Source organism: Gopherus evgoodei, chromosome 4 (assembly GCF_007399415.2).
Source record: "Gopherus evgoodei ecotype Sinaloan lineage chromosome 4, rGopEvg1_v1.p, whole genome shotgun sequence".
NCBI lineage: Eukaryota > Metazoa > Chordata > Testudines > Testudinidae > Gopherus > Gopherus evgoodei.
This window is the reverse complement of record NC_044325.1, coordinates 9,327,277-9,352,931: the sequence shown is the minus strand read 5'-3', so window position 1 is coordinate 9,352,931 and position 25,655 is coordinate 9,327,277. Positions and strand designations below refer to the sequence as shown.

At 47.2% G+C, this 25,655-nt stretch overlaps 2 protein-coding genes across 24 annotated transcripts in view; one reads left to right on the top strand and one right to left on the bottom strand.

The window, feature by feature from the left end:
• Positions 1–6,979, bottom strand: part of GPR137C (G protein-coupled receptor 137C) — a 64,656-nt gene extending 57,677 nt beyond the window's left edge. For all 6 annotated transcript variants that reach the window (XM_030562903.1, XM_030562905.1, XM_030562906.1 and 3 more), the window contains exon 1: positions 6,571–6,979. In XM_030562903.1, the coding sequence (XP_030418763.1) occupies positions 6,571–6,891 (321 nt within the window). In that variant the 5' untranslated portion in view covers positions 6,892–6,979. The remainder of the gene's footprint in view (positions 1–6,570) is intronic.
• Positions 6,760–25,655, top strand: part of TXNDC16 (thioredoxin domain containing 16) — a 77,299-nt gene continuing 58,403 nt past the window's right edge. Inside the window, exons 1-6 of one of the 18 annotated variants that reach the window (XM_030562885.1) lie at positions 7,259–9,117; positions 20,060–20,108; positions 20,672–20,717; positions 24,028–24,125; positions 24,658–24,723; positions 25,183–25,386. In XM_030562885.1, coding sequence (XP_030418745.1) covers positions 25,218–25,386 — 169 coding nt within the window. In that variant the 5' untranslated portion in view covers positions 7,259–9,117; positions 20,060–20,108; positions 20,672–20,717; ... (1 more) ...; positions 24,658–24,723; positions 25,183–25,217. Of the gene's footprint in view, positions 6,808–7,257; positions 9,118–12,917; positions 12,954–20,059; positions 20,109–20,659; positions 20,718–24,027; positions 24,126–24,657; positions 24,724–25,182; positions 25,387–25,655 lie in introns of those variants that run through there. The other 17 variants (XM_030562886.1, XM_030562889.1, XM_030562884.1 and 14 more) reach the window with 17 other exon arrangements.

Sequence of the window (25,655 nt, the reverse complement as noted above, 5' to 3'; positions counted from 1 at the left end):
CACATCAGCCACACCATCAGGAGCTCGTTCACCTGCACATCTACCAATGTGATATATGCCATCATGTGCCAGCAATGTCCCTCTGCCATGTACATTGGCCAAACTACACAATCTCTATGCAAAATAGATTGACACAAAATCAGACATCAAGAATTGTAACATTCAAAAACCACTTCAATTCCCTAGACACTCTAAACAGACTTAAAAGTGGCCATTCTTCAACAAAAAAAGCTTCAGAAACAGACTTCAGTGGGAAACTGCAGAACTGGAATTAGTGTGCAAACTTGACACCATCAAATTAGGCCTGAATAAAGACTGGGAGTGGCTGGGTCACTACAAAAAATAATTTTCCCTCTGATACTCACATCCTCTTGTCAGCTGTTGGGAATGGGCCACATCCACCATGATGGAATTGGCATTGTTAGCACTGACCCCCCACTTGGTAAGGCAACTCCCATCTTTCCATGTACTGTATAGTTATACCTGCCTACTGTATTTTCCACTCCATGCATCTGATGAAGTGGGTTCTAGCACACAAAAGCTTAAGCTCAAATAAGTCTGTTAGTCTCTAAGGTGCCACAAGGACTCCTTGTTATTTTTACAATTCCCAGTAGTATTTCATTTCATTAAAAACATTACAGAGGTCTCAATCCATATCCAAACTGGATCCCAGTGGTTCATAGCACACCCCAAACACTGCACTGGGGAAAACATCTAGTAGCCTTCTTCCCTAAGATGACTTTGGCCCAAACAGACTTTCGTATCCATTCCATCCCTTACAATTTCTTTACAGTCTACCTCATCATTAATATACAATGTTCCTCCACCGCTCTTGGTATGTATAAGAGCATGGATTTCTAGCTACAAAGTTTTAATATGGCCACATCCTGGAATCAAAGTTGAAAGTTAACAGGAAGGGACAAGCAAGCCACGAGATTGTGATCGTGGTCTCAGCCAGCCACAGTTAGGGTGGAAAGAAAAAAAAAAAAAGCCATAAAAAAGTTGTATGCCTCACGTTGTGTAGATATAAACCATTTGTTCCCAGCCCTGGAAGGCTGAGCCACATTGGCCTGGAGGAACTATACAGATCCCGTAGCCTAGCAGAGCTTTGTGCAAGCTTGACATACAGAGGGACTGTTCAATGCTGTATTAGTACCACCATCCAGTCGTGGAGTTGTAAGCGAGAAGTCTCTCTACGAAGAAAGGAGCTAAGAGCTCTAAGTACTCCACACAGACAAACACTCAGCACAGGCAGTTACCTACAAAGTCCCCTGTTCAAGTGGAGAGAGCACAGTGATGTACCACTAGCCCCTTCTTTCAGTTGGATGGAAGAGATTCTATATTGTTCTGTTTCAACTGAAGGTGCTGGAAGTCCTCTCACCAAGCATAAAGATGAGACAGAATATGGTTGCTAATTTAAAGAGCGATTATGGAGACATCTGGGTGCGTCACCCAGAAGCAGTCACATTTGGATATGCCCTTTTGTCATGAAGAGCCATCTACACTCAAGTTAGGTTAACATAGCTACATAGGTTGACATTGTCACATCCTGACCAAACTCTTAAGTGTAGTTGCAGCGATGTCATTGAAGAATGCTTTGATGTAGCTACTATTGCTTGAGGAGGAATGGGAAGACCTGTTCCATCGGCACAAGCTGCATCTACACTACAGATGTATGCCAGCATAGCTATACTGCTACAGTCTTTGTATAAGGTATGTCTCTGCTACAATCACATAATACATTGAGATATACCTATCTCATAGAACTGAAAGGGACCTCAAAGGGTCATCAAGTCCAGCCCCCTGCCTTCACTAGCAGGACCAAGTACTGGTTTTGCCCCAGATCCCTAAGTGGCCTACTCAAGGACTGAACTCACAACCCTGGGTTTAGGAGGCCATTGCTCAAACCACTGAGCTATCCTTCCCCCACATGCAGTTCAACCCCTGCAGTGTAATAGTACAGGCTCTTCTGGGGTGTAGTCCCAGAAGCATCCAAAGTTTACAGTAAACACCCCAAAAACCAACCAACCAAAAACACAACCCTTTTCAGTCTAACCAAGAAGGAAGCCAAGAACAGAAACTGTGGAAGTTTAGTTTTTTTCCTCTCCCAGAAGTTAGTGCCCTGATAAGGTCACTGACAAAATCACAAGGGCTTGCTGGGATGCACCAGGCATTTCCCAGCACAGAAAGGTGGCAGTCTCTCTACTATGTCACATGGTGGTGGGCACTTCCAGTTTCTGGAGACTCCTTAGCTGGTGAACAGAGCAGTTTTAACACTGTCCAGGATTTTTCCCCCCTCCCAGTGAACCCATCTTGAGAGAGTCAGACTGTTGCAGAAAGATACTAGATGTTCATTAACCAGGAGAACCAGATAAAGCTGAGGAAAGGTTTAAGAGCATGAGAATGAATGTGGAGCATCTTGGGAGGTTGCTGATTAGTGACAAAACTGTACAATTTCATTATCTAGCTTGGATATTTTTGGGATACAAACTCCCAGCCTGGGTATGATTTACATGCACATCTGTTCCAGTATAACTAAAAGAAGGGGAAGCAGTCTAGTTAGCTGCAGCATTAAAAAAAGGAGAGAGAAACTCAGACAAGTTGGAAGTCATGGATAAGCCAACCTTGGGGAAGCCAACTGAGAGGACCTCTTAGTCTCCTGCAAGGCAGAGCCCGAGCCCGAGCCCTGAGTCATACTGCTATACATGATAGGGAGTGATGAGGAAGCAACACATTCAAGCAGGCTTTTGTAGAAGGGGAAGCGAGTGGTTGTTGTGGCTGAAATTACTCATAAGAGGCCCCTTCGGATGATCAAGGAAGGGGAGTGACCAGCAGTAGATGGAGAAGACTTCTTTCAGAGCTAACCTACTAGGAAGATGCCAAGATATCTGCTGGCTGTAAAATTAAAAAAGCAAAAGCTATTTTAGGTCTCATCTGGAGTATCAACTGTTCAGTCCCCAAGCAAACTCTGGGATTTATAATTTGGAGATACACCTCGTTGGATGGGGGGGGGGGGGGAATGCCCCATTTGAGATAAATTAGCTTTGTTGGATATGTTCAAGTCAGCAGAGCTCAGAATAAGTCTGATGAAGTTAAGATGAAAGCAGAACCTATTTTAATGAGTTGAGATGGAGTAAAGAGAGATGCAGGTTACGTATCAAATAGCTTTTTCATTCGGAGCATCAAAACACGTAGCTAGCAACAGAAGGAAAACCACAACTATTGCACACTTCTGGCGACCAAGAATAAGGCTATTAAATGAGTGTTGACAAATTGAACAGGAAAATTACATAGTGGGGCTGGAAGTCCACAGAGAATCCTACTCATCTTTTATTCTGCACTTTGTGGCGGGGGGGGGGGAGTGTTTTTCAAACAGGTAATACATACAGAAATAATGTGATTTGTCAGTAGATGTTTGTGAATTAGAAGCCTAGTCCAGTTTGCCCTCACACCCCAGCACCACTTTCATGCTTGGGAATTGTTTGTGAGCTAAAGGATGCATTTCTGATCCACCAGGCCAGCTGGGAGCCAGTGACTTGAGATATAGAAGCACGGGGGGAAATGGGAGGAAGAGAAGCCACCTCTCTGCATGGTCCCAAAGGCCTTGATTATTCAATCTTCTCAAAGGGATAGCTCAATGGTTTGAGCATTGGCCTGCTAAACCCAGAGTTGTGAGTTCAATCCTTGAGAGGGCCCTTTGGGGATTGGTGGCGCTTTGAGCAGGGGCTTGGACTAGATGATCTTCCGAGGTCCCTTTCAACCCTAATAATCTATGATTCTAAGAACATTGCACAAAACAGCCAATGGGTAACCAGCCTAATCTTCTGCTTTAAAAGAGGTACTTCCCACCAGCCAATGGGTAACCAGCCTAATCTTCTGCTTTAAAAGAGGTACTTCCCACCAGCTTACAAGTCCGGTATTTGAATCATGGTGTACACCACATCTACAGTTCCAAAGATGTAGATAGGTGGACAGGGTTTTCCATATCCCCATTCGCAGATCATTATCAAGAACTGAAGGACAGTGTTTAGCTAGTTTTGTTTCAAGTGTCACCATTTAGCAAGTTGCAATTTTATTGAAGTGAACATTTGAAATGAAATATACACAAGTTGAGAGGGAAGGTACTGTACATCTGGGGTCAGGCTTGGGTTACAGATATTGTTTGCAAGGATGAAAAGATACATACATATCGCATAACCGGCATAGACCCAGATTGGGGTGCAAGGGTTTACTAAAGGCCTTGTCAATACAAGGTTTGCACGCAATGTCCCAATTTCATTTAGCAACAGTTTTTACATTGGAGTGGCACCTCTTGTTTCAGTTTAAGAGTGCCCTGTATCCATTTAGCTGGTTCATCAGGAGTCATCATAAGCTAAATCAAGGCAGTTCCTTACTGATTAGTTAACAATATAGGACAATTTTTGTGCAAATGTAGGAATGTAAACACAGTAGGGTTGCTCCAGTCTGAGCTTGCTAGTTTCATCTGCAGAGCTCAGTTCTTCTGGCAGGCAGGCAAACGAATGGTTTAGACATGGCAGGTACTCTACTCCTGCCTTCTCAGAAACTCCGTGGGTCCAGTTGTCCACCACCTTGCACCAAGTGTAGTTGCTTACACTTGGGCAAGCAAATGCTGCCATTCTGACCCACAAGGATTTTACAAAAACAACAAGGAGTCTGGTGGCACTTTAAAGATTAAGATTTATTTCAGCATAAGCTTTTGGGGGTTAAAAAACCACTTCTTCAGATACATGGAGTGAAAGTTACAGATGCAGGCAATATACTGACAGGATTTTACACCCACTTCGCACTACTGCAGTGGTTTTCCACTTGTGGTCCATGGGGATCTGCAGACTAGGCCTAAAATTTCCAAAGTGATCCACACCTCCACTGGATTTATTTTTTTAAAATGGGTCCACATATGAAAGAAGGTTGAAAACCACTGCTCTAGTGTATGCGACTCTAGAGACAAGTTGAGGCTCCAGCCCCCCAACCAAGTGTGCTAAAAATGATCCCAGATTTCACCCTCTCCAATTCCATAGCTATTGACATTTAGTTTTTTTTTTCCTGTCTAGTTCTAGCATCAAGACAAAACACTCCTCCTCAAACCCATCTCCCCAGTCAGTTCTCCTTGCAAAATAAAGTTTATCCTTCCCTTGACCTCATCCATTTAAATTTAGTTTGCAATTTCAGAAACAGAGTTAGCACATTACTTAATGATCTTTTTAAGCTTTGAAGAAAGCCCCACGCACATAAACATACTGGAGCATTTAAGTAATTTACAAGCGTAACAACATCCAGGCACATTGTTGCCAATACGAGCCCAATTATCCCCCCTTCCCTTTGCCTTCTGGGGGGCATATTGAATACCTACTGGTAGGTAAATCAGAGTTTGGCAGAGAAGATAGTAGTCAGACAATAAATGTTGCATAATAACCTATTTTGTTATCCTACGTGTTTAGAGCTTTGACAGTTTTAAAAAATTGACAGCTTCACCAGTGTTCAGGTATGGTGGTGGGTTTTTTGGGGGGGGGGAGGGGGGAAGAAAGGTAGAAGAAATTGTGCTGCTCAGCTGCTAATCTTGCGTGTTATCATGTGAATGCCAATGTCCTAGGGGAAATGAAATCATAATTCCCCTGTGACTGAAGGATTTCAGTGGGTTGGAGATTCCTTTGTGAGGCTGTTAAACAGCTGAGCGCTGCAGAGTAAAGGCAATCTCAACCATAATAATACAGCTTGCAGGAAAGTCTTGCCAGATTAGTTTGTGACTTGCTTCATGAGAGTCCATGCAAAGGGGGAGCCGTTCATCAGAGGTCGGGCTACACAGAAATATCTGGGGATTTGGGTGTGTGTGTGTGTGTGTGGATTAGACACACAAAAAATAAGCTCTAGAGGGAGAGAAAGAAAAGCCAAGTGACAAACAACAACAAAAGCCCCGAGTGGCCGTGCAGATGTCCCAATAGACACTGCCCCATTGTGTTAGGGGCTGAGCGGGGACTCTTGCCCTGAGCCTAGGGTTTGCGGGGTCAGCGAGAGGTTCCTGGAACCTCAGCACAAGAGGCAGAAGAATAAACCTGCGAATAAGAAAGAAAAGGGGGAGAGAGAGAAACGCAGCAACAATAGCAGAAGAGGCTCTAGCTGGTGACGTAATGGTTGGCAACCGTCCAGCCCCTGCTAGCACCACTTTCTCTGGTCCCCCTTTACCACCACAAAAAACCCGCACACCACACCACAGCCCAGTTTAGCAACGCAGAGGTTGTTTGTCTTCCCAAGTGACACTAGGGTGTGTGTGTAAAGCAAATCCAGGCAAATCCCCGCAGCTTTTCCCCTCCCCAGCCCCAAGTTTGCAGAATTTGGTAAACACACACACACACACACACACACACGGTCCCCGCGCAAGGCGCGCGCAGACACACACGGTCCCCGCGCAAGGCGCGCGCAGACACACACACACACACACACGGTCCCCGCGCAAGGCGCGCGCAGACACACACACACGCACACACGGTCCCCGCGCAAGGCGCGCGCAGACACACACACACACGGTCCCCGCGCCAGGCTCCCCCAACCTACCTCGGCGAAGTAGAGGTTGAGGAGGCAGAGGCTGGCGAAGAGCAGGCAGCCCGGGGAGCAGAAGAGCAGCCAGTGGGGGAACGGCTGGCGCTGCAGCGGGCCGGCCCGCAGGGAGTTCTGCAGGTAGCAGGAGAAGAGCACGGTGCGGAGCGCTGCCCACAGCAGGCAGAGGGAGAGGCCGAGCGGGCGGTAGCTCAGCCGCTTCTCCCCGTAGCAGAGCAGCAGCCAGAGCTGCAGGTAGGCGAAGAGGAAGAGGGAGGCGTACAGGGCGGTGTGCAGCACCGTCAGCCCCAGCTCCACGGGGTAGGGGATGGCGGGCATGGCCCCGGCTGGGGCGGGGGAAGGGACGGAGCTGGCTGCAATGGGATAAAACGGGGGGTAAAAACCAGGGGCGGGGAAGATCCCCCCACCCCACTCACAACAACGGCTAAAAACCCATGCAACAAAAGAGAGAGCCCTCGCTCCGCCCGCCCGCCTGGCTGGCTGCAGCGATCCCTCGCTCCGAAAACAACTCTCGGCTGGGGACGATCAGCTGAGCCAGATTATTTGAGGCGCTCGCTCCGGACAGCAGACTTTTCTCATTGGCTCCCGCCGGGCCCGCCCGCGCCGTTCTCTGCTGCCCTTTCCGGTGGCTGCTGGGCCTGTCAATCAGAGCCGGGCCGCCCACCGCGGTCTCTCCGGGCGCGGCTTTGTTCTTGGGTTGCCGCCGCCGCCCGACTCGGTTTCCTACCTCCCTCTGGTCGCCTCCCGCCGCCTGTGTTGTTCTCCCAGCTCAGCGAGCGCCCGCCGTTCGCTCCCCCCTCCCGAGCCGCAGCTGCGAGCTGCCTGGGACTGGGATCAGCTGCGCGGAGAGGCCTGTGCGGGCGGGTGCGCGTGGGCGGGCGGAGGACACAGGAGCGGCGCAGATCTGCGGGGAGGCAGCGCCGAGATCCCCGTCGCTGCAGGGTTAGCTCGGAGATCCCTATGGCGATAGCGGACCTCACAGACCCCCATTATTATAGAGCTAGCTGGTGAGATCGCTATAGGGGTGGCTCAGTGATCCCCACTGCTATAGGGGGGCACAGAGATCCCCACTGCTATAGGGGTAGCTCAGAGATCCCGTTGCTATAGGGGGGCACAGAGATCCCCACTGCTATAGGGGTATCTTAGAGATCCCCACTGCTATAGGGGTAGCTCAGAGATCCCGTTGCTATAGGGGTAGCTCAGAGATCCCGTTGCTATAGGGGAGCACAGAGATCCCCACTGCTATAGGGGTATCTTAGAGATCCCCATTGCTGTAGGGGTAGCTCAGAGATCCCGTTGCTATAGGGGGGCACAGAGATCCCCACTGCTATAGGGGTATCTTAGAGATCCCCATTGCTGTAGGGGTAGCTCAGAGATCCCGTTGCTATAGGGGTAGCTCAGAGATCCCGTTGCTATAGGGGAGCACAGAGATCCCCACTGCTATAGGGGTATCTTAGAGATCCCCATTGCTGTAGGGGTAGCTCAGAGATCCCGTTGCTATAGGGGTGGCTCAGTGATCCCCACTGCTATAGGGGGGCACAGAGATCCCCACTGCTATAGGGGTATCTTAGAGATCCCCATTGCTGTAGGGGTAGCTCAGAGATCCCCGTTGCTATAGGGGTAGCTCAGAGATCCCGTTGCTATAGGGGAGCACAGAGATCCCCACTGCTATAGGGGTATCTTAGAGATCCCCACTGCTATAGGGGTATCTCAGAGATCCCCATTGCTGCAGGGGTAGCTCAGAGATCCCGTTGTTATAGGGGTAGCTCAGAGATCCCGTTGCTATAGGGGTCGCTCAGTGATCCCCACTGCTATAGGGGAGCACAGAGATCCCCACTGCTATAGGGGGGCTCAGTGTGTCTCACTGCTATAGGGGTGGCTCAGAGATCCCCACTGCTTTCAGGGAAGCTCAGAGATCCTCATTGCTATAGGGGTATCTTTGAGATTCCTGTTGCTATAGGGGTAGTTCAGAGATCCCCGTTGCTATAGGGGTGGCTCAGTGATTCCCACTGCTATAGGGGAGCACAGAGATCCCCATTGCTATAGGGGAGCTCAGAGATCCCCGTTGCTATAGGGGTAGCTCAGAGATCCCCATTGCTTTCAGGGAAGCTCAGAGATCCTCATTGCTATAGGGGTATCTTTGAGATTCCCGTTGCTATAGGGGTGGCTCAGAGATCCCCATTGCTATAGTGAAGCTTAGAGATCCCCACTGCTGTAGAGGGTAGCTCAGAGATCCCCATTGCTATAGGTAATACCTGGATCTCCAGCACAGTAAGGTTTAGCTTGGCCTGGGTCTTTCAGCACTAACTGTGGAGCAGCACCCTGTCCTCCTGCTATCAAGGGTGAGCCCTGTTACCTGCCCACCAGAGGCATCCAGTGCCACCACTCTTCATAAGAAAGGCCTAGGGACACACAGGAGAGGAGGTGATGCGGGGCTGATGTGATCCCATCCCACCAGTGCCAGAGGAGGGACGGATGGAGAATTTCACGCCACTCTCCTCGGGGCAAAAAATGGTGTCCGAAAAACATCGTAGCACCTGCCAGGTGAGTGAGGCCCCAAAGCCATCCTGGGCTGTGCTCCGTTTGATCTATTCACAGTGCAGGGCTTTCCGCAGACTCCAGTGGGAGGGTCCCTAAGGCCAGGCCGGACAAGCAGACAGAGGGCAGGAGGCAATGTGTAGACAAGCCAGCTTCAGTCCCTGACCAGGAGCAGAAATTGTTTTTGTCCAAAAACGTGCATCAGCGAACATGGGCTTTGCACTTGACCGTAACCAGATGGGACAACATTGGCTCTTGCAGCTTTTGCAACCCAAACCATGCTGCAGGGTGCTGACTTGAGAGAGAACCTGAAAGTGAAAGTGAAACCTAAGTGAAAGTGTACTGAGGGCTACTGCCTTTGTCCCAGCTGCCTGGGAGATGCAAACAGCACTGGGGGCGGAAGTAAATTAGACTTTAAACAATTCTAGTCATTTAAAGTGGGGGTGGGGTTGGTAACAGAGGAGAGGGGATAGGATATCCCCTAGAGATTCCCCTACAGGAAGGGACAAGTTCAGCTGGCTTTAGGGCTTATGTGCACCCTGGAAATGATCAAAGCAGCTGGAGCGCTTGTCTATATCCTCCAATTCCCTGTGTGTTTAGTTTTGCTTTTCCATTGAAAACCAGTAAGAGGTTAAACAGGAAATGGCACGGAGCACAGAGATTCCTGGAAAGAGTCCATGTAGAACCCTAGTGTAAATGTCTAACAGTAATAATAATAATATTGTGTAGCCCTTACAGAGTGTTGCATGGGCCTGATTCTCCAACTTTAGGTGTAAAGCACATCCATGCAAAGTGCCAGCCTTCTGATTGGGTAGCATTTCACACCCATTCCTGACTGAGCTGCATGTTCAAAGGGCTGTACACACACAATCTCATAACACTCTCCTGAAGGAGACAAATGAGTATTCTCATTTTACAGATGGGGAAACTGATGCACAGAAATGAAGGGACATGCAAAAGGCCGTGCTGGGGGTCAGTGTCACTTCCAAGATTAAAACTTGGAGCTTCTTCACCCTCACTCCATGCACTTTCCTCTAAACCCTGTGGTCTTGGGACACAACCAGTTAACTGGGTGATGCAAACAGTACACTGGCAATGACACTGATATACTTGTATTTATATTCAACAAAGAAAAACAATTTTGCATCAGCTCTTGTTGAGTAACTGCATAAATCTCACTCAGGTGGCTGATGTCTTTCCTCCGTTAGCTCCTCCCTGTTGATGAGTCTCTCCTCCATCCTATGAGGATGGGCAGCTCTTTGGGGCTTGGTTGTCTGATCTGAACTGGGAGGTGCCTAGCTCAGTGCTGAGTATGTGTACCTTGTCTACCATTCTGTTAGCAAACAATTTGCTGTGACAGTGTTGTCTTCTTACTCCCACTCCTTGAATGAGCAGCATGCAAGTTCAGTTGCTGGCCAAAGCATCAATGATTTATTCCTTCAGATATAGTTTAGGTAAGACAGTATTACCTTCAGCTCCATTTTGAGCATTGACTGAAAAGGGTCTGCTCACCGGGAGCAGGAGCTGAATATCTGTACAGGCTGTAGAATAATTACAGATGCCACAATGAAACTACACAGCCAATCACTTACCAGAGTGCTTGCATTCCCTGTTTCAAAGCAGATGAAACATTAATAAACACTATGTACAAATAGTCGTCTTTAGCCCGAGCATCTTAAGAAATATACATTGTAACCAAAAATCAGCCAGTGAAGAGCTCGGAAGGCAGTATTTTCTAATGGGTAGAGCATTGGACTAGATGTCAGAGACCTGGGTTGTAATCTTGACCGTGGGGAAATCATTTCACCTCTCTGTGTTCCTCTTCCCACCCTTTGTTTTGTAAGCTCTGTGGGGGCAGGGGCTGTTTTACTATGTACAGCGCCTTGTGCAGTGGGGCCCTTGTCTTAGTTCTATGGGGGGTTTACTGTAATACAAATAATAAAGTGACAAATGAGCAGGTTGGAGACAGCATATGCAGGCCAAGATTTTCCAGTATGACTAGTGGTCACCGTTTTTGGGTGTCCAACTGGAGACACCTGCGGGGCCTGATTTTCAGGGTATGTGTGTCTTAAGCTGGGCACAGGGGGAAAAAAAATCAACCCATCCCGAACCACTAATCGTTTTTGGAAATCTTGATGACAATTACTAAATCAATCACAGCCGAAGGTGGAGCTCGGACCGGAACCCGCTTTGTAAACATGGGTCGTTCCAGTCTGAGCGAAAGGAAAATTGTAAATTGCATTTCGAGTGGAGGCACAGCCCGTTGGCTCTTGCCAGCTCTTGTTTATGTTTGGAATAAATACTAGAGACTAGATTCCACCCTTAGCTATACACGCACAAACCCCACTGAAATCAACAATGTATGAGTGTTGGTATCAGAACATAAGACCGGCCACACTGGGTCAGACCAAAGGTCCATCTAGCCTAGTATCCTGTCCTCTGACAGTGACCAATTCCAGGTGCCTCAGAGGGAATGAACAGAATAGGTAAACATCAAGTGATCCATCCCCAGTCACCCATTCCCAGCTTCTGACAAATGGACGCTAGGGATATCATCCCTGCCCATCCTGGCTAATAGCCATTGATGGATGTATCCTCCATGAATTTATCTAGGTCTTTTTTGAACCGTTATAGTCTTGGCCTTCACAACATCCTCTGGCAAAAAGTTCCACAGGTTGACTGTGTGTTGTGTGAAAAAATACTTCCTTTTATTTGTTTTAAACCTGTTGCCTATTAATTTCATTTGGTGACCCCTAATTCTTGTGTTATGTGAAGGAGTAAATAACACTTCCTTATTTACTTTCTCCACACCAGTCATGATTTTATATACTTCCACCATAGCCCCCTTAGTCGTCTCTTTTCCAAGCTGAGAAGTCCCAGTCTTATTAATCTTTCCTCATACGGCAGCCGTTCTATACTTTAATCATTTTTGTTGCCTTTTTCTCAGTCTTTTCCGATTACTACATATCTTTTTTGAGATGGAGTGACAACATCTGCACATAACCCTAAGGTCAAAACACAGTATATAGTTGTGATAATTGAAGGGGGATATATCTCCCTTTTATGGACACCCAGCCAGCCAGTAGTTATAAAATCCTTCTTAGTAGCTGTTCTCTAATTGCTCTACCTGCAAAGGTTAAAAAGTCTCACTGCTCTGCATAAGTAAAAGGAAGTGAGTGGGCACCTGGCCAAAAGAGTCAATGGGAGAGCTAGAGCTTTTTAAAATTGAAACAAAGATGCCCCTTTTGTCTGTCTGTCTGTTGTTCTTCCTGAGAGAGGTGGACTGGGCAACAGCGATGCTGTAAGAAGTTTTGAGGCCAGGTATGAAAAATCCTCGGTATCATACCTAGGAACTACTCTTTTGAAACCCCAGATATGTAAGTAGATCAGCAAATATCTAGGAAGATGCAATTAGGTTTATCCCTTTTTATTTCTTTATGGCTTGTAGACTCCTCTGTGCTAACCCCAGATGCTTTTGTTTTGCTTGTAACCTTTAAGCTGGACCTCAAGAAAGCTATTCTTGGTGCTTAATCCTTGTAGTTGCTCTTTTAAACTCTAGCGACAGCCTGAGTTCCCAGATGTATTTTCTTCTTCTTTTAATTAATACACTACCTTTTTTGAGAACAGAATTGGACTTTTGTGTCTTAAGAGGTTTGTGCACATGTTGTTTAATTAGCTGGTGGCAACAGCTGATTTCTGTTTTTTTTCCCCCCTTCTCAGCTCTTCCCCGAGGTGAGGTAAGGGGGTTTAGGGTACCCCACAGGAAGAAATTCCCAACTGTGCCTTCCTGGGCTCTCAAAGGAGTTCTGCACTTGGGTGGTGACAGCATCTACCAATCCAAGGTCAGAGAAAAGATGTAACCTTGAGAGTTTAATACCAGCCTGGAGTGGCCAGCGTTAATTTTTAGAATCCTTGCGGGCCCCCACCTTCTGCACTCAGTGCCAGAGTGGGGAATCAGCCTTGACAATAGTATCTGGACCTGTTCTGTAGGACAGGTGACAGAAAAGAACAGTCATACCCATAAATATGCCCTCCAAATATATAATTACTCCTTATGACTTTAAGGGGGAGGGATAGCTCAGTGGTTTGAGCATTGCCCTGCTTAACCCCAGGTTGTGAGTTCAATTCTTGAGGGGGCCATTTAGGGATCTGGAGCAAAAACCTGTCTGGAGATTAGTCCTGCTTTGAGCATGGGGTTGGACTAGATGACCTCCCGAGGTCCCTTCCTACCCTGTTGTTATATTCTGTGATTTTAAATGAATAATCAATATTCTGGGTCTTGTAGGTTATTTCTGTTAGGAGGAGAAATTGATGGACTCAGGTATGCTCTCTGCTCTGTAGCCTTTCTTATATGGGCCAGCCCGGCCCTGATAGGCTGCTCCTCACAGCCCCTCTCCAATTGGCTGCCTCCTGCACAGCCTCCCTAGGTCTCTATTAACCCTTTATGGGCTAGTGTGGGGAAGATGCTCCATCACACTCCCCTGGCTCCCAGTTCCAGCCTTTCTCTCTGGACTCATCCAGTCTCAGTGTCCCCCTCAGCTCTTTGTCCCAGTCTCTTTGCCTTGCCAGTCCCAATTCTCCTCCCACATTCCAGCTTCTCCTCAGACCGGTCTCCCTTCTCCCTCTCCCTCCTTCCCACTGGTTCCCAGTCCCAGTCTCCCCTCAGCTCCTCATTTTATCTCAGTCTCCCTGCCCACCCATCACCCTCCATTTCCTGCCTTGGTTCCCAGGCCTAGTCTTTTGTTCCCAGCTTGTCTCTCTCCCCCATTTCGCTCCCAGTCCCATCCTTATCCAGTCCCAGTCCCCCCACAACTCAGCTCCCAGTATCAGGTTCTTCCTCCCTCCCTCTGCCACCTTTGGAGCACCACAGGCAGAAGCTCCTGAGAAGTTGGCCGGGAGGCACTGGCACCTGTACCCTGGCCCCGCCTCTGCTCCGCCCCTGCTCTGCCCTGAGGTCCCACTCCGCTTCTTCCCCCAGGGCTCTGCCCACATGGTACCTCGTCTGGCCCCCACTCCACCTCTTCCCCCGAGGTTCCCTGGCCTGCCCCTCGCTCCTCTCCACCTCAGGGGAGGGGACGGAGAGGCACGAGTGGTAGGCGAGGGGACCCGTGGGGGAGAGGCACAAGTGGCGGACGGCGAGGGGGCCTTGGGAGAGGGGGCGGAGAAGAGCAAGCAGTGGGCAAGGGGGTCTCGGGGGAGGGTGTGGAGAGGCGCGAGCGGCCATTTGGGAATAGCTTTGACTCAGCAATCCCTGCAGGCAAACTGGTGCTGACCCCTCAGGCTGGACAAAGGCAAACTATAGAGACAAGAACAGGAGTACTTGTGGCACCTTAGAGACTAACAAATTTATCTGAGCATAAGCTTTCATAGGTACAGCCCACTTCATCGGATGCGTAGAATGGAACATATAGTGAGGAGATATAGATACACATACAGAGAGCATGAAAAGGTGGGAGTTGTCTAACCAATTCTGAGAGGCCAATTAAGTAAGAAAAAACTTTTGAAGTGATAATCAAGATAGCCCAGTACAAACAGTTTGATAAGAAGTGTGAGAATACTGACAAGGGGAGATAGATTCAATGTTTGTAATGGCTCAGCCGTTCCCAGTCCCTATTCAAAGCTAAGTTGATTGTATCTAGTTTGCATATCAATTCCAGCTCAGGAGTTTCTCCTTGGAGTCTGTTTTTGAAGCTTTTCTGTTGCAAAATTGCCACCCGCAGGTCTGTCATTGAATGACCAGACAGCTTAAAGTGTTCTCCTGCTGGTTTTTGAATATTATGATTCCTGATGTCAGATTTGTGTCCATCTATTCTTTTGCGTAGAGACTGTCCGATTTGGCCAATGTACATGGCAGAGGGGCATTGCTGGCACATGATGGCATATATCAGATTGGTAGATGTGCAGGTGAATGAGCCCCTGATGGTAGGGCTGATGTGATTAGGTCCTATGATGATGTCACTTGAATAGCTATGTGTACAGAGTTGCTATTGGGCTTTGTTGCAAGGATAGGTTCCTGGGTTAGTGTTTTTGTTCAGTGATGTGTGGTTGCTGGTGAGTATTTGCTTCAGGTTTGGGGATTGTCTGTAAGCGAGGACAGGTCTGTCCCCCAAGATCTGTGAGAGTGAGGGATCGTCTGTAAGGATAGGTTGTAGATCTTTGATGATACTGGAGAGGTTTTAGCTGGAGGCTGAAGGTGAGGGCTAGTGGAGTTCTGTTATTTTCTTTGTTGGGCCTGTCGTGTAGGAGGTGACTTCTGGGTACTCGTTTGGCTCTGTCAATCTGTTTTTTCACTTCAGCAGGTGGGTATTGTAGTTTTAAGAATGCTTGTTGATAGAAACAAGGTGGGTGATGTAATATCTTTTATTGGACCAACTTTTGTTCTAGAACACTGGATTTATGGCTTATTACAGCCATCTGTAACCCACTGACCCCCTCCTGTCCTATGACTGCTGAGGTGTTAACGGGCCACTCTACCCTGAATGGCCCCTTACAATACGTGCTAACTACTTACCCTAAACAGTCTGTTCCACCTGGCATTTTGCTGTGAGGCTGGGAATTCCTTTCCCAGCCCTGACAAAGAGCTCTGTGGCTAGAAAACTTGTGTCTCTCTCACCAGCTGAAGTTGTTCCAATAAAAGATCTTACCTCACCCACCTTGTCTCTGGCTTTAAACTAGGTTTGACGGCGACAGGTGAGCAAACCCCACAGGTAAGTGGGGAACAAGACCTGGGAGATGGGTTGGAAACAGGAGGGAGCACGGGCTATAATGACAGAGAGGAAGGAGGGTCAGGGCGAAGCTGGGAGGCAAGATCAAACCAGTATCTTAGATGCCTATATACAAATGCAAGAAGTATGGGTAATAAGCAGGAAGAACTGGAAGTGCTAATAAATAAATACAACTATGACATAGTTGGCATTACTGAAACCTGATGGGATAATACACACGACTGGAATGTTGGTGTGGATGAGTATAGTTTGCTCAGGAAGGATAGACAGGGGAAAAAGGGAGGAGGTGTTGCCTTATATATTAAAAATGTACACACTTGGACTGAGGTGGAGATGGACATAGGAGATGGAAGTGTTGAGAGTCTCTGGGTTAGGCTAAAAGGGGTAAAAAATACGGGTGATGTCATGCTGGGAGTCTACTACAGGCCACCTAATCAGGTGGAAGAGGTGGATGAGGCTTTTTTCAAACAACTAACAATATCATCCAAAGCCCAAGATTTAGTGGTGATGGGGGACTTCAACTATCCAGATATATGTTAGGAAAATAACACCACGGGACACAGACTATCCAATAAGTTCCTGGACTGCATTGCAGACAACTTTTTATTTCAGAAAGTTGAAAAAGCTACTAGGGGGGAAGCTGTTCTAGACTTGATTTTAACAACTAGGGAGGATCTCGTTGAGAATTTGAAAGTAGAAGGAAGCTTGGGTGAAAGTGATCATGAAATCATAGAGTTTGCAATTCTAAGGAAGGGTAGAAGGGAGTACGGCAAAATAGAGACAATGGATTTCAGGAAGGCGGATTTTGGTAAGCTCAGGGAGCTGATAGGTAAGGTCCCATGGGAATCAAGACTGAGGGGAAAAACAACTGAGGAGAGTTGGCAGTTTTTCAAAGGGACACTATTAAGGGCCCAAAAGCAAGCTATTCCGATGGTTAGGAAAGATAGAAAATGTGGCAAAAGACCACCTTGGCTTAACCACGAGATCTTGCGTGACCTACAAAATAAAAAGACGTCATATAAAAAATGGAAACTAGGTCAGATTACAAAGGACGAATATAGGCAAATAACACAGGAATGCAGAGGCAAGATTAGAAAGGCAAAGGCACAAAATGAGCTCAAGCTAGCTATGGGAATAAAGGGAAACAAGAAGACTTTTTATCAATACATTAGAAGCAAGAGGAAGACTAAGGACAGAGTAGGCCCACTGCTCAATGAGGAGGGGGAAACAGTAACGGGAGACTTGGAAATGGCAGAGATGCTTAATGACTTCTTTGTTTCGGTCTTCACTGAGAAGTCTGAAGGAATGTCTAATATAGTGAATGCTTACGGGAAGAGGGTAGGTTTAGAAGATAAAATAAAAAAAGAGCAAGTAAAAAATCACTTAGTAAAGATAGGCCTTGGCTACACTCACACTTTACAGCGCTGCAACTGGGGTGTGAAAAAACACTCCCCTGAGCGCTGCAAGAAACAGCGCTGTAAAGCGTCAGTGTAATCAGGGCAGCAGCGCTGGGAGCGCGGCTCCCAGCGCTGCACGCTACACCCGTAAGGGATGTGGTTTACATGCAGCGCTGGGAGAGCTGCCGCTCTGACTACACTCACACTTCAAAGCGCTGCCGCGGCAGCGCTCCCGCAGCGCTGCCGGGGCAGCGCTTTGAAATTCCAAATGTAGCCATACCCTTAGATGCCTGCAAGTCACCAGGGCCTGATGAAATGCATCCTAGAATACTCAAGGAGTTAATAGAGGAGGTATCTGTGCCTCTAGCTATTATCTTTGGGAAATCATGGGAGACGGGGGAGATTCCAGAAGACTGGAAGGGGGCAAATATAGTGCCCATCTATAAAAAGAGAAATAAAAACAACCCAGGAAACTACAGACCAGTTAGTTTAACTTCTGTGCCAGGGAAGATAATGGAGCAAGTAATTAAAGAAATCATCTGCAAACACTTGGAAGGTGGTAAAGTGATAGGGAATAGCCAGCATGGATTTGTAAAGAACAAATCATGTCAAACTAATCTGATAGCGTTCTTTGATAGGATAACGAGCCTTGTGGATAAGGGAGAAGCGGTGGATGTGATATACCTAGACTTTAGTAAGGCATTTGATATGGTCTCGCATGATATTCTTATAGATAAACTAGGAAAGTACAATTTAGATGGGGCTACTATAAGGTAGGTGCATAACTGGCTGGATAACCGTACTCAGAGAGTAGTTATTAATGGCTCCCAATCCTGCTGGAAAGGTATAACAAGTGGGGTTCCGCAGGGGTCTGTTTTGGGACCGGCTCTGTTCAACATCTTCATCAACGATTTAGATGTTGGCATAGAAAGTACGCTTATTAAGTTTGCGGACGATACCAAACTGGGAGGGATTGCAACTGCTTTGGAGGACAGGGTCAAAATTCAAAATGATCTGGACAAATTGGAGAAATGGTCTGAGGTAAACAGGATGAAGTTCAATAAAGACAAATGCAAAGTGCTCCACTTAGGAAGGAACAATCAGTTTCACACATACAGAATGGGAAGAGACTGTCTAGGAAGGAGTATGGCAGAAAGAGATCTAGGGGTCATAGTGGACCACAAGCTTAATATGAGTCAACAGTGTGATACTGTTGCAAAAAAAGCAAACGTGATTCTGGGATGCATTAACAGGTGTGTTGTAAACAAGACACGAGAAGTCATTCTTCCGCTTTACTCTGCGCTGGTTAGGCCTCAACTGGAGTATTGTGTCCAGTTCTGGGCACCGCATTTCAAGAAAGATGTGGAGAAATTGGAGAAGGTCCAGAGAAGAGCGACAAGAATGATTAAAGGTCTTGAGAACATGACCTATGAAGGAAGGCTGAAGGAATTGGGTTTGTTTAGTTTGGAAAAGAGAAGACTGAGAGGGGACCTGATATCAGTTTTCAGGTATCTAAAAGGGTGTCATCAGGAGGAGGGAGAAAACTTGTTCACCTTAGCCTCCAATGATAGAACAAGAAGCAATGGGCTTAAACTGCAGCAAGGGAGATTTAGGTTGGACATTAGGAAAAAGTTCCTAACTGGAATAGATTGCCTAGGGAAGTTGTGGAATCTCCATCTCTGGAGATATTTAAGAGTAGGTTAGATAAATGTCTTTTAGGGATGGTCTAGACAGTATTTGGTCCTGCCATGAGGGCAGGGGACTGGACTCGATGACCTCTCGAGATCCCTTCCAGTCCTAGAGTCTATGAGTCTATGAGTCTGTAATATCCTGCCACCAACAGGGCTACAATTACACTGCTTAAAAGCAAACTGGGTTAATTAAGGAGTCAGCACTGGTGCCACTACCTTGATTGCCGGGCACTAGGGTGACCAGATGTCCCGATTTTATAGGGACAGTCCTGATTTTTGGGTCTTTTTCTTACATAGGTTCCTATTACCCTCCACCCCGTCCTGATTTTTCACATTTGTTGTCTGGTCACCCTGCCAGGCACTAATGGCTGAGTAAGGGCACTTGCTGAATGTGGACAAGGCTTGGAATCTAATCTGCTCTTGCTTTGGCCGTGTGGGTTGATTATCCAGTGCCTTGCACCCTGGTTGCAGGGCCGCCCAGAGGATTCAGGCGGCCTGGGGCAGGGCCGGCTCTTCGATGGCAATTCAGTGGCGGGTTCCTCTTGGAGGGAAGGACCCGCCGCCGAAGAATGAAGCGGCGGCGGTAGAGCTGCCGCCGATCGCGGCTTTTTTCTTTTCTGTTGCTTGCAGCAGCTCTTGTATTCACCGGGTGGTGCTCCGAGGCTTCGGCAGCACTTCAGCGGCGGGTCCTTCACTTGCTCCAAGTCTTCTGCTGCACTGAAGGACGCTCCGCCGAAGACCCGGAGCGAGTGAAGGGCCTGCCGCCGAAGTGCCACTGAAAACCCGGAGCAGCTCGCGGGGCCCCTCTGGGGCCTGGGGCAAATTGCCCCACTTGCCCCCCCCCACACCCTCCCCAGGTGGCCCTGCGTGGTTGATGATTAATATTATTGCTGAGTGACTGTGAAATGCTACCAGATTACAAAGGAACACGGTATAGTTGTTTGTTCCTAGCACAATGGCATTCTGGTCCATGATTGGGGCTCCTCGGAGCTGCGGGAATTAAATAATAATATTAATAATAATTAATAACACACTCACCTTGCACAGGTGTAAATGATGACGCAAGGTGCAAGACTGTGGAGGGTAAGGCTTTGTGTCTATTTCCCTATTCACTCACACTCCTATTTACTTCTAGGCCTCCTGTCAGGATACTTCATTACGGAGCAGCAGGAATTGACCCACAGGTAAAGCTGAACGCAGATTCTCCCTATTAATCTGACTTTTTAAAATACTCCCCTCCACCCCTCAGCTTTCTCAAAAATAAATTGAGCCCTCCCACCCCCCAAATTCCACCTGCCACATCTCCACGCCCAATGGAGGTGGGACTAGATGACATCCTGAGGTCCCTTCCAACCCTGATATTCAATGATTCTATGATTCATACCTGGGATGGGAATTTTTGGGACGTTTCAGAGAGAGATTTGAAAGTTACAGTGTCTCAGAAGTGTCTCTGTCATTGGAAAATGCCCTAATTCTTTCTTCTTTGGGGTGTGGGAGGGACTCATCCTGTCTCTAGAAGGGTTTGGTGTCCACCCTCCATGTTTGCTTTTTTGGCTTTGCTGGGGGAGAGGTGCCTTGGAGTTGATTTTTTGAGGGGATGGAGAGGGGAAGGAAGAGAGTATTTGGGGAATTCCCAAGTTATAAAAAGCTGGTTTGATGTGCACAGAGAGCACTATTTTTACAGTAGAAATAATGTAAACATTTATAATTTAAACTGACCTTCTACTGACTCCAGCCTTTGCTGCAGTTGCTGCTGGAGTGAGCCAATGATGGGGGGCATGGCGAGGAGGAAGGTAAGCAGGGGCGGATCTGGGGGGGTAGGAATCCAGAATGAGGACATGGAGGGAGTGGGAGGTGATTGGAAAGGCGGTGGACTGGGGTTGAGGGGCACATTGAGTATTAGCATGGAGTTGCGCTGTCTGATCTTGGATCTGCAGAAAGGGAACCTGGAGTGGGACACAGGACACTGGTGGGCCAATGGAGGGCGATGCAGGAGACCGTGTGGGCATAGGGTTGCCAGGTGCCCAGTTTTCGACTGGAAAGTACAGTCGAAAAGGGGACCTGAAAGTGTCCAGTCAGATGTACTGACTGGACCCCAAAATCCCGGTTAGCTGGGTCACTAACCACCACCAGCCCCTGCAGCAGCTCCCGTCCCAGCCCCGGAGCAGAGGAGCCCAGTTGAGGGGATGGGTGGGAGAGGGGGGTGGAGACAATCCAGGGAGCGACTGGGATGGAGGGGAGAGGCGTGAGGGCAGGGGACTGGACTCGATGACCTCTCGAGGTCCCTTCCAGTCCTAGAGTCTATGAGTCTAGGAGTATTGGGGGCGGGGTCTGGGGGGAAGAGACTTAGCGCGGGCTGGGTCTCAGGGTCCAGTTACCAACAGATTGAAAGGGGGCAGGGTGTGTGAAATGTGGGAAAAGGAGAGTGGGCATAGGGAACATGCAAGGGCATGAAGAGGCCTGGGGAGGCATAGAGAGAATGTGTGCATGTGTGTGGGAGAGATGTGGGTGGGTTCTAGCGGTCGGCTGGAGGAGTGAATAGAGAGGAGGGACGAATAATGGGGGAGATGGAGGAAGAAGGCCGAGGGCCTTAAGGAGATGCCAGCTACTGGGGAGCATGAGGAGAGGCAGAGAACAGGTGACAGGGAGATCTTGCCAGACCACAAGGCTGCTCATTGAGAGTGGGTAGGGACCCAGGGTGAGGCGTGCAGGACCACCATAGATGTTTCCAAGCAGTGTGTGGGACGATGGGACTGGACATAACAGGGAAAGAGCATTGGCGGGTTGAGAGAGGATGGGGTCTTGTAAACATCTTAAAAACTTCAAACACTTAAAATCTTCTAGGTATAAAACTTTAAGCATGTAATGTCTCCCCTGAGCGGCTCCCGTAGTGCCCCAGGTGGTGGAGCCCCTGATCTGTCACACTCTGCTTCCTCCACACCACGGAGAGAAAGATGCTGCTCTTTATTCCCCACGACCAAACAATGATGCCGCCTTGCAAATGCTTTTCCTGATCAACAAGCTGTCCCTGATACAGGGGAACAAACAAGACAGCAGAGCAAAGTCAATTCCGGTTACTTTACCAACAGGGCAGAGATCATCAGAGCCTCTCAAATAAGAATGAAATTCCTCTGCTCTGTCTAAGGGGTTTCCAGAGCCGCCGTCTCTGTACTTTATTAGGGCCTGATTCACAGCCCATGGAGGCCAGTAGAAATCCTTCTGTTAATTGCAGGGGGCGTTGGGTCAGACTCTGTGTCCTTCGTAGCTGCTTCTCTAGGTGCCAAAGTGACAGAAATAATAATAAAGAATTTTACTAATTTGAAAAAAATGTTGGAACATGTTTAAAACTGCAGCTTGTGTTTTTCAGGCAGTATTAAAAACAATGTCTGTTTTTAGGAGACAAGTTTAAGTAGTTGGTGGAGAGTGCATTCTGTTTGACTCCTGTGGAAATTCTGCGCCACTGTGCAATGCTGAATTTGCGCAGAAATTAATGTTGTGCATGCAGAATTTACTTTACCCCTATACAGAAATGGGCTGCAAAGCTGCTGATTGCCAGTAGGAGCCGGTGGACCCAGCAGAGTCCAGCTCACAAATACAAGACACTGCCTGGGAGAGAGGGAGGGAGCTGGAGGGTTCCCAGCAGTAGCAGTTCCCCAGAGGCCCTGAAGGAAGGAAGGGGTGTGCATGAAACTCCCTACAAGCCCGGGACCCGGCATCAGGCTGTTTCTCCCTCTGGATCCATGGGCTCTGGGGAGTCCATAGCTGGGCTCTGGGAGGGAGTGGGCAGAGAAACAGGAACTGGGTTGTCATAGGGTTTTTTTAACTCTCTACTCCTGGGGGAATTTTTTTGTCTGTATTGTTACATACTTGCTGACAGGTATTTTGAAATAAATTACTGAAATAATTGAAACTGGCATGATTATATATTGTTATTTTGACAAATAAAATATGCAGACTTTTAAATACTGTGCACAGAATTTTCAATTTTTTGGTGCAGAATTTCCCTAGGAGTACTTTTTATGCCCCTGGATGTTAAGCATCACTCAACAAGGAGCGGACAGACACAATGGCATGTGATGATAGTGTTGCTTACTAGTCATCTTGGCAGAATTAGATTTTTATAATTTTGATGGATAATATTGAAATATTTTTAAGCATTTTTTTCTCTGTGTATCAATTTACATTTTCACAGTTGTATGAAATGCTGGGGAGGGGTCAGACGGTTATTTAGACATTGAGATTCAAAGAGTTAAGGCTTTATAAACCGTTGACATAAATTGTCAATATCACGTATCAAACTATACAAAGGAAATATCCGTCATTCAACAAATCATACCTGTTTTTACTGTTCATTTGCTAGTCTCTTTGTAACAAGCTAATTCAAAAGTCTAAATCACTGAATTTTGACTCTAAGTTCTCAAACAGCATTTTCCTTACTTCCCCGACGTGTATGTACATTTAGATTATTATAGAAGGAAATATATTTTCATTGGTTAATAGATGTACAGTGCAATCAGTGTTTAGTGACGTTTACCAATAAATATCTAATCCTTCCAAGCCTGCTTACTATAAAGTGAATTTGTATGTACATGTATTTTAAAGTGTCCTGTTTTCCATGCAGATCGCAGGAAAGGCCGAGTACTTGAACAAAGAGGGAGAACCTTAAGATTAGGTGGCTCTGTCTCTTTGCTAACTATCAGGGGGTAGCCGTGTTAGTCTGTATCCACAAAAACTATCTATTTTATCCACAACTAACTCTGTCTGCTGTTGGAGGGTGGCTGGATTTTGTGTTTGTTTTTGAGCACTACTGCTATAAACAGCCTCAGTTAGTTAGGGTTGCCAGCCTTCCGGATTGTTCTGGAGTCTCCAGGATTCAAAGATTAATCTTTAATTAAAGATGATGTCACGTGATGAAACCTCCAGGAATGCGTCCAACCAAAATTGGCAACCCTTATAGCTGGGAGCACAAGATGTCACAATATACAGTTTCATGGTCTGTCTTAAACAGGAGGGGTTGACTAAAGAAATCATCTGCAGCTATAGTGCAAAACAAAGGGGGTTCTATGCAGCTTGAATCCCAGCTTTGTCTCCCTTGTTTGCCAGGGACCACACCTTGTTTGGAACTCTATTCAGCAAACTGTGACATCTAGTGGCTGAGTCATATATTGCAAACCAACCTTACACAGAAGAATCAAATACCGGTGACATTTTCTAATCCTCCAATCTTCTTGCAAAGGCACCTTGTTATTTGTGTTGGAGAAGAGCAGCACTCCTTAGCTTTTGGGAGGTTTGATGAACTGGATGCATGATTTTTGCTGTGTCGAGGTTACCTGGAGCCCAAGGGTCTGTGGAAGGCTCCCCAACAGAGCCAAGTTGCAGTGTGGCTAGTGTGTGGGGGTTGGGCATCCCTGGAGAGAGCACCCGTTGAGATACAGGGGGCTCTGTGGCCACTCCTCACCAAGCAGCATGAAGGGGAGAGGCAACACAGAGCCTGCTGCAGGAGCTCTGGCCCCTGTGCCGGTCCAGGGATGGCAGTTGCAACTGCAGGGCTGCCCTACGTCCTGCGCAAAAAAGTTGGAGGCTAGATCCACCTCCCAAAGTTTCATAGAGGCCCCCACGCCAGCTTTGCCGCAAGGAGAAGGGGGTGTGAATTTCACCTTCTGTGCATGGATGAGGGGGAAATGCAATAAACATCTCATGTGTCTGCTCTCTTCTTAACCAATTTGTTCACAGTAAAGAGGCTTGGCTGGCCCTTACATTGCCCTAGTGGAACTGGTGTAAAACTGGAGTAAAGAAGAGGTTAGTCAGGCCTTTTCCTTTTGAGAAGCTCTTTGTTCACTCAAGTCATGATCAGTAGAGTGCATGAAGCTAGTTTGATCCTAACCAGTTCTTAACAAGAACTTGAGTTGAGGGGGAGGGGGGTTGTGTATTGAAAGATGTGTGTAGGTGGGCACTGTTTTCATTTCTGGATACTTGACTTTCTCTCACCATCTCAAAAAAACAAAACAAAAAACAAACAAAAAAATCCCCAGCCCCAAACCACAACCACAGAGGGTTGCAAATATAATTAATAAGAAACAGGAATGGCCTGCGATTGTAATCAACATTAGCTTTGCTGTAACTGAATTCATCTGCTATTTTTATAGTTAGATAAACTGGCATTTTAATCACTGGTGTTTAGTGACCTTGTCACATTTGTAAATTACAGTCACAGATCTGGAAATCTGTGTAAACAGCAGAGAATTTTTTTTTTTCCAGATGTGGCTTCTGCAGTGACTTTAACAGATGAAATCATGCTCCCCCAAGAGAATGGTTGGGTTTCTTGCTTCTCTTTCCTCCTGTTAGGTACTTATTCCATGGCTGCGGCAAGAAATGCAAATACACTGCTAGAGCTGAGCCCCCGGGAGTATTTCAGCAGCTTGCAGCCGGGAAGAGCATCCCTGGTTTATTTTAGTCGAGACGGTATGTATTTTAAATGTATGTGTTTTCATTATCCTGGCTTCGCAGGGGAAATAAGCAGCTCGAGGGGAAAGTCTCACATGCTCATGAGAGCAAATAACATTATAGCTGTGGAACAGGCTCTTTGGTAATGGTGAAAATCAGATGGTCACAGTTTTTTGGAAAACTTGAGACCCTAAATAGTTTGAAAGAACATCTCTTAGAGCAGGAATATACCAACCCCCCAGCATATTCCCAATGATCATAGAAATGTGTGGAGGAGAATGCTTTCC